The sequence below is a fragment of the Sceloporus undulatus genome, chromosome 2 (genome assembly GCF_019175285.1).
Source record: "Sceloporus undulatus isolate JIND9_A2432 ecotype Alabama chromosome 2, SceUnd_v1.1, whole genome shotgun sequence".
NCBI lineage: Eukaryota > Metazoa > Chordata > Lepidosauria > Squamata > Phrynosomatidae > Sceloporus > Sceloporus undulatus.
Window position 1 is genome coordinate 279,207,595 of NC_056523.1, and position 12,336 is coordinate 279,219,930.

The 12,336-nt window shown below is 42.6% G+C and overlaps 1 protein-coding gene across 1 annotated transcript; it reads left to right on the forward strand.

Annotated features, from left to right (window-relative positions):
• The first annotated feature begins 7,050 nt into the window (after positions 1-7,050).
• LOC121920878 (endogenous retrovirus group 3 member 1 Env polyprotein-like) lies at positions 7,051-10,365 on the forward strand. The gene is made up of 2 exons (XM_042448144.1): positions 7,051-9,923; positions 10,147-10,365. The coding sequence occupies exons 1-2, from the start codon at positions 9,007-9,009 to the stop codon at positions 10,163-10,165; spliced, it is 936 nt and encodes a 311-aa protein (XP_042304078.1). The 5' UTR covers positions 7,051-9,006; the 3' UTR covers positions 10,166-10,365.
• Positions 10,366-12,336: the final 1,971 nt, after the last annotated feature.

Sequence of the window (12,336 nt, forward strand, 5' to 3'; positions counted from 1 at the left end):
TCTCCACAGAATGTATTATATGCAATTTTAAATATTTTTAACCAATGTAGCATTTTTAAAATTAATTCCCCCAATGAACTAAAGTGTATTCCTGAGCATTAAGAAAAAACAAGTATTAGTCATGCACATCCTTGTATGTTCTTTTCCCCCTTCTTCATTGAAGATCACAGGCTTCAGAAGCGTGCAATTTGTTCAGGTACAAAATGCTTTATCCCATGCCCAGTACTGTGTAGGGTAGACTGGATCTGTTAGTAGGGAAATACAAATCCAGCTAATTTTGATTTTGATATCTATTTGGCTCTAAGAGTTCTTCTGTGAAGGCAGTGAAGAATGGTACAGTACATCCATCAGAGAGATACGCAGCTTCTGTATTCAGCATAAACCAATGGTGTTTCCCCATGTATGTCTCCTAGCACTGCCAGTCAAAAGGCATTGTAGAGCTAGTTTGTCTTTTCTTCATTAGCAGCTCTCCCTATCCATTAGCAGGTTATCTTGTGGTAAGAACAATAAATGAAAGAAGAGGTAGGAAGAAAATGAAAAAATGGAATATAATGTTACTGGGTTTCCTTGTAAATTTCCATATTTGAGATAGAATAGTTGTCCAGAAACACTGTTCTGAAACAGGGACGTAGCTAGGATTTTAGGAAGGGGGGGGTCCAGACTAAGTGCAACCATTATAATGGGGCTTTGGTGTGGCAGCGCAGCAGCACACACCATTCATTTTTCTAATGGGGGGGTCTGGACCGCAAGAACCTCCCCCCTTGGCTACGTCCCTGCCTGAAAGCTCCCAACATAGCTGCTTCATCTTCAATATTTTACAATTATATAGCAGCTCTCCCTTTTCTCTTCAGCTGTTCAGTAAGAGGTATCTCACTTGTGGGGTTCCTCAGGGGGCTATTTTGTCCCCGATGTTATTTAACATCTATATGAAGCCGCTGGGTGAGATAATACGGAGTTATGGTGCTGGGTGTTATCAGTACGCTGATGACACCCAAATCTATTTCTCCGTATCTCGTTCGTCGGCCTCGAATTCCGATGGCATCTCTTCTCTCAATGAATGTCTTCAGGCGGTAATGGGCTGGATGAGGAAAAACAGATTGAAACTGAATCCAGACAAGACGGAGGTGCTCATGGTAGCGGCCCCGAAACCAAGAATTGGGTTGCAACCTCCAGTCCTGGATGGGGTCACACTCTCCTCCAGCGACTGTGTTCGCAGTCTGGGGGTGCTCCTTGACTCGTCGCTCCTGATGACAAATCAGGTAAATGCGACGGTCAGGAGTGCCTGTTATCAGCTTCGGCTGATACGCCAGCTGCGCCCTTTTCTGGAAGTAAGGGATCTCGAGACGGTTGTGCACGCGCTGGTAACCTCACGCCTTGACTTCTGTAATGCACTCTACATGGGGCTACCCCTGTGCTTGACTCGGAAATTACAGCTGGTTCAAAACATGGCAGCCAGGCTTGTGTCAGGTACATCTAGGAGGGACCACATTACTCCGGTTTTGAGGTCCCTCCACTGGCTGCCTATCAGCTTCCGGGCCCAGTACAAGGTGTTGGTTATCACCTTTAAAGCCCTAAATGGCTTGGGTCCAAACTATCTTAGAGACCGCCTCCTCCCGTACAATCCTCCCCGCGCTCTCCGGTCCTCTGGGAGGAACTTACTGCAGCCTCTAAAATCTAGGCTTGCGGCAACCTCCCAGAGGGCATTTTCTGCTGTCGCCCCCAAACTCTGGAACGACCTGCCGGATGAGATCCGTCAGATAACATCATTAGACAGCTTTAAAAAAGCGGTCAAGACGGATCTCTTCCGGCAGGCCTTTCCAGATTAACCATCCCGGCCCAGGTTCCCTGATTCCCTCATTCCTCCCGTGGCCCCATCTTAGAGATGGTTGAGGATCAACAGAGGGATATCAGGGTTTTTAGTTTTAATTGCTGTTTTTATCCTTGATATTGTATTTTTAATATGTTATACTATTTAATACTGTCTTAAGGGGGGGAGGGATAAAGTGTTTTTAATTGTCATATTTTATATTTTACTGTTGTTAACCGCCCGGATTGGTTTGCCAGAGGGCGGTATACAAATAAATATTATTATTATTATAAATTATTATTCTTGTTCAACACCCCTTAAGTCCTGGCAGCATGGGGCTGATAGAAGCTGCAGTTTAAAGCATCTAGAGAATGGCAACTTTCACCCTAGCAGTTGTATGGAATTGTTTATTTACACACAGAGAAAAGCACAAAAAAGACTGGGACAGTTTCCATAATGGTACCACTACCATTTAGTCACAAGTAAAATGGTGGTTCATGGGAAATGGCCACATGCCCAAGTTTTATATGAATTTTTGTCATGCTTTCTCCATTACTGTTTGTTTTCAGTTGGCCTTCTGTCCAAAGGGAGCAGAGAGCATTTCAAATAATGTACAATTGTCCTTCTCCCCTTGAGGATCAGTTCTGAAAAGGAAGCATATGAACTCCAGCAAGACATGACAAAAGCACACAATATATTTACCTTACTCTTATCTTTTCCCAATTTGATATTTACAGTATAAGTGCTTTCTGTTTTACAATGATATCAAGCCCTGTCTACCAGCTTTGAGCATAGACTCATGGATACTTTACACAGGAGACAGTGCAATCTAGAGGACACAGAGAAAACCTTAGATTTGGAAAATATGGGTTCAAGTTCTGTCTGAACTGCAGACAAATCTATTTGTTCCTGGCTACCCATGTTCTGTCCCTGACTGAATAACAGATGGAGGATACGGATGGGAGTGTTAGGGTTTGATAAACCCCCCCTCTCTCTTCCTTTGGCTGGGTTGCCCCCCTTCTCCACCTTACTTTCTCTGCCCACCTTCCCCTTTCTGAGTTTTGGCACGATGACAGTGCACCTGCAGAGTCAAGGCCAAGCTAACCCAGACAGGGAGGGAGATAAATCAGTCTTCGGTGATAAGACATAGAGTTCCATCCTCATTAAATGTTAAGAACACACTTTTTTAATTTGGGTTATTGAAAGATCAGAAGGAGGGTGCCCGAAGCTTAAGCACTGTCTTCTGTATAAAAGGCTGCTCTATACTTTGTCCGGGGGCACAGTTTGGTAGAAATGATTCCCCTGTGTTCATTTGCATGCAAAATAAAAAGCCATCTTGGATCATGGACTTAGTTTGTTTGTTTCTCCTGATTGGTACCTTTACATTGGCGACCACGAAGGGACTCTTGAAAACAATTGAAAACAATTGAAACAAGGGCCAAACAGGAGAAAAGGAGACAAGCGGAGGGTTTTCCTCCTGCCCTCTCTTGAGGCTGGCTGCCGACTTCGGATGTCCTTTGATGCCGTGAGGGAGTGCACCTTCACCTCTTTTCGTGATGCCTGAGCGACAAGGGAGGATCTCCGAGGTTTGCAGGGCCTGCAATAGAGGAAGCCAGAGGTCCAGACAAGATCGCTTTCCTGATCCAGCGCTTGCGTCTACAGCTGTTCAGGCAAGTATTTGGGGACTTTTACTTGCCTTCCTGTCTGGTCTTGGTTTTTGCCCGGTTCCATTGTAACCGAAGGAGAGCGTGATCACCTCTCACCTGGAGGAATTAATTATTCCTGAACCGGAGGAATGGGTTATTCCTGAACCGGAGGAATTAATTATTCCTGACCTGGAGGAATGGATTATTCCTGGAGGAATTGATTATTCCTCACCTGTTTCTTTTCTCTTCTGAGAGGGAAAAACTGGGAGCGGGGTTTCCTGCTGTGTGTGAATGAAGAGTGAATGGCTGTTACGTTTCTCTTGACTGACCGTAAGGCACACACGCCTTGAACATGCCTAGTGTTTGAACGTCCGGCAGTCGGAGCTAGCAGCTTTGATTGATATCCCTTTGTGTCATCAGGCTGGTCCCCCAAATCCCTATACCAGTCCTGTGCCCTGTCTCTTCCCTACCCACTTTGTCTGTCTACTATACTTGTTGAAGCTAGTATAGCCAGGATGGGGGGAGGGTATGTTACCCAATCACATTTCATGGTCTGTTATTTCTCCACTGCCTGTAATGCTGGCCATCTGTCGGGGATGGTCTGATGGAGAGTTCCTGTATGGCAGGGGGTTGGACTGGATGACCTTGGTGGTCTCTTCCAACTCTACAATTCTGTGATTCTTCATGTGCTGAAGACATGAAGACCAGTTGTGAGAGAGACTGGCAAATGTGATGCAAGCTTGCCTGGAGGCAAGAGGAAGATTTAAAAACAAAAGCAAACAACAAGAGGGTTCTCAAGTTTTGTGATCTATGGCCCAATGAATGAGAACCTGAAGGAAAAACAGAGACTGAGAAATAAAATGCTAGGAGTTTTAATTGTGGAACAAGACCCCTTTTGTCAACCTATTGGAAGAGATTAAAGTTTATACAATCCACTGAATAGCCCATATGTTCTCAATGCTCCTGGATGCCCAGTGCCTTTGAAACAGAATTTGCCTAGAACTAGAAATTTGTGATGAAATTTGAAAATGCCTATGTCCGTTTGCTCTGAGGACTGTGCTAAAATGTAAAAAGGAGCAAACAGAAGATAAATCCCAGGAGTATGGGCAGAAGAAAGATTAAAAGCCTGGAGTGTTTAAAAGAAAAATGAAAAATGGGTGTTAGAGTAATTTAGAAACACCCAAATGGACTGTGTGTATCATGTAAGAAGAAAAATCACATTAAGGAAAGACCAGTTTGTGTGAAAAACACTCCTGTTAAAGAAAAATAGGATCCCAATCTGTGTGAGTTTAAAGGAAATAACAAGCTTCCACAGATTGAGTTGAAAGACAAATGAACTTTGCCATCCTAAAGTAACAAAGAAACTGAATACAAAGCATAACAAGAGTGCCATCTTAATGAAAAAAGAGATAAAGTTACCATTGCAGAATACCAGAAAGATGCAACAAGGTTTACCCAGAAGTTTATCCTCTTGGGGACTGATTGAAGAGATCAACTTCATTCTTAGCTGCATTTGATAAAGGAGCAGCAGCGACAGCAATAAAGATACGGAGAGACATCTTGCTAAGTTAGAAGAGTCTGAGAAGGGTTTCTAACAAAGAAAAGCATTTCCAGACTTTGAAGAGTTTTTCAGTTCCTGATGCAACTTTTGCTTTTTGAACTTTGGTTGCTTATGAAAGCCTGATATTCAACCACTTTTGAGAGTGTTTGGGACTGTTTGGATTTTGATTGAAAACAACACTGTCTTGTCATTTTAGCATTTTTGAGTTTTGGAGGTTGTAATCCTGAGTGAGTTTTAAATGTTTTGCAACCAGGCCTGAGATGTAAAAGCAAGTTTTGATGCCTGAGAAGATTTGGTAAACCAAATGGAATAAAGGATGTGCTAGAGGACATCACCACAGCTCCCATAATGAACCCCAACTGAGATGCCCAGACAGATGCTGGACACCGAAATCAAGCACAATGTCAACAAGCCTTAGAAGCTGTGAAGAAAGGAAGTAGACACAGGATGCAAAGGATCCATGATGTCTTGTAAGAGAAAGATGAAAGCCCCAGAGCGTTTTTGGAGCGCCTCCAGAATGCTTATTGTCAGTATAGCCCCCTGGATCCGAAGGACTCTAAGAACAGACAAGTAGTGGTCATGAGGCTCCAGATATCCGGAAGAAGTTGTAGAAGGATTTGAGGAATGTCCCAGCCTTGGCAGACAGAGTTTATAGAGTTTACAGAGAAGAAGCGAAGAAGCAGATGCAGGAAAAAGCAAGTTTGCTGGCCTAGCAGCACTGAACCAAGAGAAAGAAGGAGGACGATGCGTCCCATTGAACTGGAGAGGCCAGATGAAAGTATGTGGAATGATGATGCACAAGGACGAAGGCGTGGATGCGGACAAAGAAGGAAAGCCATGAATTAAATGCTAGAGCTTTCTCTTCTGCACCGCTTCCCAGGATGTTCCTGCCATGGCAATGAGAGATGCGAAAGAAGAAGACTGAAGTGGAAAACAGAAAAGTCAGAGGGTTGACTCTGGAGCCCAGAGGTCTGTTTTGGATCATTCACAAGGAAAAGACAAAAGCCACCTCAGAAGGTGTACCACTGATGCTGACCTGCTCACTTCAGGAAGCATGGCAGCTGAACCCTGATTTAGGACTTTGTGTTCTGCTGAATGATGTAAAAACTGATGAACAATGTTTTGAAGACAAGACTAGCAAAGCCAAAGCCCAGATTTGCCAACAGAATAAAGATACAAGAGTCTTGGCAGACAGCTGAATTCAAGCTATTTGTAACCAACCTTTACCTGGAAACAAGAAGGAACTGTGAGTGTTCCTTGGAATTGCAAGGTACAGTCGAATATGGATTTGAAACCTTGCTTCCCTGGTCAAGCCACTGTATGACATGTTAAAAGAAAAGCTACTAGAGTCTGGACCTCTTTTGTGGACAGGCAGACAGCAAGAAGCATTAAGACAACTGAAGCAAGCCCTTGGTAACCTACTTGTTTTAGGACTACCAGACATCAGCAGACTTTCCAACCATTCATAGAAAAGAGAAAAAGAACAACCATAGGAGTCCTGGTTCCTAGAATAAGCCTGTTACCTGTTTAAATAAGAATATGGACCCTGTGAGCCAAGGATAGCCAGGCTGTCTCAGAAGCATTATGGCTATCTCTCTTTTGTTGGAAGAAGCTGTCAAACTTATTTATGGATAAACTGTTGAAGTTACTGCCTCACACTTAATTCAGAACCTGTTGGAAATTTAAAGGCCTAAGTAGAAGACAAGTTTGAAATTGGAGAGATACCAAGCCCAGCTATGCAAGAAGATCCTGATGTCATCATTAAGGACTGGGCTGATGCTTAACTCAACCACACTGTTTCCCACCCCAGAAGGCCTGTACATGAGTGTGAAGAAATCATGACTACTGTGTATTCCAGTTGACCTGACCTGAAGGATGTGCCATTGTATGGAAGCCTTACAGATGAAAGCAATAGTGTCATCAATGGAATTCGTCAGGCTGGATTCACCGTGGTTTCAGAAGATAAGACTCAAACCACTTCCCATGGAGACCTCAGCATAGAAAGCTAAACTGATTGCTGTGGCTATAGACTAAAGAAAAAAGGAGTTGCTATGTACACAGATTCTAATAAGTATGTTTTTCTGACTCTCCAAGTGCATGAGAATCTGTACAGAGAAAGAAGATTTCTTACAGCTAAAGGAAAAGAAATCACACATGCAGATGAAGATAGAGAATTATTAAAAACAGTATGGAAACCTGAAGTTTTGTAGTAAAGTACAAGTACTTGCTTGGAGAAGAAATGCCCAAGCAGACCAGGCTGCAAAGGAAGCAGCTATGAAGAAAATCACAGTCATGCCTGTGTTGGTAATAGATGTACCTGCTTTTGTGGATCCAGATTATGCCTGGGAAGAACAAGAAGAAGCTTCCATTTGAGATTATTGGGAAAAGCAAAAGGATGATACATCCTCCCAGATTCACAAGCATGGATGCCATCACAACTTGGTCGAGAAGTTGTCACCTACATGTACAGTCAGTGTCACTTTGGAGAAGAGACACTGAGATATTTGAATGAACTAACTTTATATGTTAACTGGCTCTCAAGTCTGTGCGGAGATGCCTCCAGAGGTTGTGTGATCAGAGCTAAGTCAAACTCCTGCAAGAGATCTGTGCCACAGCTTGAAGTTGTACTTGAAGAAAATGTGCCTGGAGAACAGAAGCAAGTGAATGATAATGTTGTCAACTGTCCTGTTACACATGAGACAACCACCTCTTCCCCTGACTGAAGAGACTTTGGGACAAAGGGGGGAGATAACTCCTGAAAGACAACTTAGAGAGCTAAACCAGACTGTTTTAGAACTCAGCCAGTATATAGAACAAGTGCCATTGGGGATAGCTACTCCTATCCATGGGCACAAGCCAGAAGATTTAGTTTGGATAAAGAGTTATAAAGAAGATGCCTTAGAAAAGCATGGAAAGTTCCATTCATGGTTTTACTAACCACCCCACTGTTTTAAAGCTTAAAGGAAATCCTGCTTGGATCCATTGGTGCGGAGGCAAACCCGCTGCCACAGAGGGATGGACAGTTACCAACCCAGAGGGACTTAAGATGACCCTGAGGAGAAAATGTCCGTCAGTGGACGCGACGGGAGAAGCCTCCTCGAGACCGACAATCGAGTGAGCGAAATTCTGGTGGGTGCTGCAACCCCTCCCATGCCGGAGAGGAGGTGGTCACCACCCGAAGAGAATCCAGCCCTTTGAGATGCTTCAATTTCAGTTTAAATTGCCTACCTTGATGATTTTGTTCTTGTTGTTTATGGTTATAATGTTGTTAGTGTTTCCCCCTTATTGCAAAAGTAAGACAAACCAGATCCCTGTAGGTTCTGTGTCAAAAACTGTCAAGACTGGAAACACAATTAGAGAGACCCTGATTTACCAGAGTAGATATGCATGTCAGGAAAAAAGAAGACACAATGTACTTTTAAAAACATAACAGACATAATTCTGACCTTTCTGAGTCTGTTATGACCCCAAGGAAAATCCTGTTCAATGGTACCTGCAGGCTTATCAAGCCCAAGCAGAAAGTGCCAGTTTTGCTAAAATAAAGATTCAGAGTTCTAATTCAAGAGTTACAATAACCCTTGAACTTTGTGGGTTATCCAAACGGCCCACTAATTGTGGAGGTCTAGACTGGCAAAAGACCTATGTTTAGGCTAATAAATATATCTGTCCTGACAAGGGTATTGGTAATACCAGATGCAACCATCAATGTTTCTATTGGAGTTGTGTTGGATGGGAGACTTGGCAAACTCGTGGCCCAGTGCTACTTTGGTCAAAGTCCCAGTTCAAACCAACTATAAGAAATCCCAGTGTAATTATGTTAATTTCACCATTAACAATCCCCAGACATTTCTTTCAAGGTTTGGAAACCAGTTTGGTATAAGAAATGTGGAAAAGGTTCTGACCCCTTAGGTCTGTTCACCTTAAAACTTGTAAAATACACAGAGGAAGGACACTCAGTTCCATGATCCTTCTTCACTGAACTTTGGGAAAAGATGAAAATACCGTTTGAAATCCCTGAAGTTGTTAAAAATTTGTTTGTTACTTTTGCTGAGATGATAGCCAATACTTTAAACATCAGTAATTGTTCTGTGTGGGGAGAAACACAGATTGGAGATCAGTGGCCTTGGGAGGCTGCAAAACTAAATGTGAGTGAACCTTATAATGGAACTAACATGCCCCAACCCCACAGCCAATGGATATTGAAAAATGCTATTGTAAATAGATGGTGTGTAAATAGAATCAATCCTAGGGCTCCAACCATAGGAAGATTGGCTTGTGAAACCATGACTATTTTAAATGAAACTGATCCCCTCAACTTCATCTATGGGTGGTGGCCTAATATTAAAATGATACCCGTTAACCAACTTTGGAATGAGTCTCTTAAGTTAAGGCTCAATCTCTCCCTCCCAAATAGTAATGCTTGGGATGCTCCTAAAGGGTTGTATTGGATTTGTGGGAAATATGCATATTCCCAATTACCAGAACTGTGGGATGGTGCATGCACCCTAGGAGAAATTAGACCTTCGTTTTTCCTTATCCCCTTAAGGGATGGAGAGACACTGGGCCACCCCATATATAGCCGAAAAAGGAGAGCTCCACTTATTGGGAATTGGAAAGATGAAGAGTGGCCCCCCAAAAGAATAATTCAATATTATGGACCAGCCAGTTGGGCTGCAGATGGGGCTTATGCGTATCGCACTCCTATTTATATGCTTAATCATATAATCCGCTTGCAAGCTGTATTGGAAATAATCACTAATGAAACCGCCAGAGCCCCGAACACCCTTTCCAAAACCCAAACCCAGTTAAGAAATGCTGTATATCAAAACAGGTTGGCTCTTGACTATTTGTTAGCAGCAGGAGGAGGAGTTTGTGGAAAATTCAATCTCACAAACTGTGGTCTCAATATTGATGAAAATGGCAAAGTGATCGAGGAGATTACTAGTAAAATAGTCAAATTAGCCCATGTTCCGGTACAAACCTGGAAAGGATTTGAATGGGCTGAAGGACTGGGTTCATGGTTCGGCTGGATTGGAGGGTTCAGAGGCCTTATAGCAGCGGTAGCAGTGTGTTTGCTTTTGTGTATTATTCTGCCTTATATTCTACCCCTGTTGGTTAATTCTGTCAGGGAATGATGGAAAACATAGCTGATAGAAAAGCTGCAGACCAAATCATGGCGCTGCGAGAGAGATATCTTCCTGTTCTTGAATATGATAGTGATATCCCATAATCCACAAAGTGGATGATGGGCTATCAAAGGGGGGAATGTTAGGGTTTGATAAACCCCCCTCTCTCTTCCTTTGGCTGGGTTGCCCCCCTTCTCCACCTTACTTTCTCTGCCCACCTTCCCCTTTCTGAGTTTTGGCACGATGACAGTGCACCTGCAGAGTCAAGGCCAAGCTAACCCAGACAGGGAGGGAGATAAATCAGTCTTCGGTGATAAGACATAGAGTTCCATCCTCATTAAATGTTAAGAACACACTTTTTTAATTTGGGTTATTGAAAGATCAGAAGGAGGGTGCCCGAAGCTTAAGCACTGTCTTCTGTATAAAAGGCTGCTCTATACTTTGTCCGGGGGGCACAGTTTGGTAGAAATGATTCCCCTGTGTTCATTTGCATGCAAAATAAAAAGCCATCTTGGATCATGGACTTAGTTTGTTTGTTTCTCCTGATTGGTACCTTTACAGGAGCAAAGTGGATTGCTCCCATCCCATTCATGTTATCAGGGGAAAGATTATCACACATTGCACACTTATCCCATTCTTCTCCCATCTGTGAAATGTAATGGCCTCGTCATAACAGAAACTCCCGTTAATACCAAATGACGGGGCCATTACATTTCACTGACAGAAGAACAAGATAAGTGTGTGGTGTGTGATAATCTTTACCCCAATCATGTGAATGGGATGGGATAAGGACGGGAGCAATCTGCTTTGCTCCTGTCCTTATCCTCCATCTGATAATCTCCTTGGTTATGAAGTAGGGACTTCCATCACAGGGTTGTTATGAGGGAGTTCAGGGTGGAATTCAAGCCAACCTAATAAATTCTAAATCATCTTATTCCTAGTTACTCCTAGGCAATCCCTTTAGTGAAACTAAATTTTGATAATTTAAATTTTGTAGTAAAAGTAGGATGTTATGAATACAAAGAGAGTTGTGTAGCTTAAAAAAAAAATCGCCCTGGCAATATTTTGGGGTTAGTGAGAGAAACAGACTGGTACAAAGAAAGAAAGGAAACAAATATTACCTTTAAAATATAAACTAGAGCACAAAGGGACAGCCATTAACTGTAGGGGTGGCAAAAATTTGAAATGTGGACCACATGTGGCCCGGAGACCCTGTTTGTGGCTCATGGAGATCCCTTCAGATATTCTCTCTGACCAATTTTGTTTAAAAAAATTCTGGTTGAAAAAGAAGCTGAAAAATACATGAAAATGAAACTATACATGATTTGGTCTTCTGGAGGTCTGCTGTGTTCAAAAAGGCTCCTCATCTCAGTTGCACAGCAAACAAAGGAAGTAGTGGAGCTTGTGCATTGTATTCTAGCGAATATGAAATAAAAGAAATTTAGAATTAACCTTTCTAGTTTGTGATTTTTCAGTGTAATGGTTCCATATAGTCCTCATATATTCAGTTGTTGGTATTGTTAAGTGAAGGAACCCCTTGGCAAAAGACTTGTCAAGGAGACATTTGAGGCCTTGGAATGCTAATGCTAGATAAACAGGGCTGGACTAAACTGACAGGTGGTTTTCTCCAAGTGAGCAGTTCTGTATTTATCTTTGAGGATTATATCCTTCTTTGCCACCACAAAGGGAAATCTTTCTGGATGTCTTGAGTTGCATTTGCAAGCAAAGCTGTGGTTTTTTTTTTTTTTGGGGGGGGGGAGGCTTAAGGAACTAAAATAAAACTCAGAAGTCTTTCCTGTAGACCTTCTCAGCCTGAAGCCCCCCCCCCCCCCCATATTTCAGCTGTTAGGAGGGACTTTGCTTCCTCAGCTAATTCAGAATGCAGTCTTATTGCTTTTTGGGGAGAAAGTACCATTGAATTTTGAAGATGACACACAGTCACCAAACTATTTTTCTCTTCTATGGCAGCCCAATGGGATTTTGTTTTCCCACCACTGCCACCTATTTGTGACAAGCACTTGTACTTTTTAAAATCTTTTCCTTATTAATTTGTGACACCACCACCTATGTGTGACAGTCACTTTATTTTTTTCCACATACACCAACTTATATGCAAAACTAATTTCCTTATTTGTAAATGCCAATGGCGTGGCTACTTATTCAAGTCCAAGACAAGCTTGTATGTGAAGGATAATA

Coding starts and splice junctions, on each gene's coding strand:
- LOC121920878 (XM_042448144.1), top strand. CDS start 9,007: ATGAAAATACCGTTTGAAATCCCTGAAGTTGTTAAAAATTTGTTTGTT.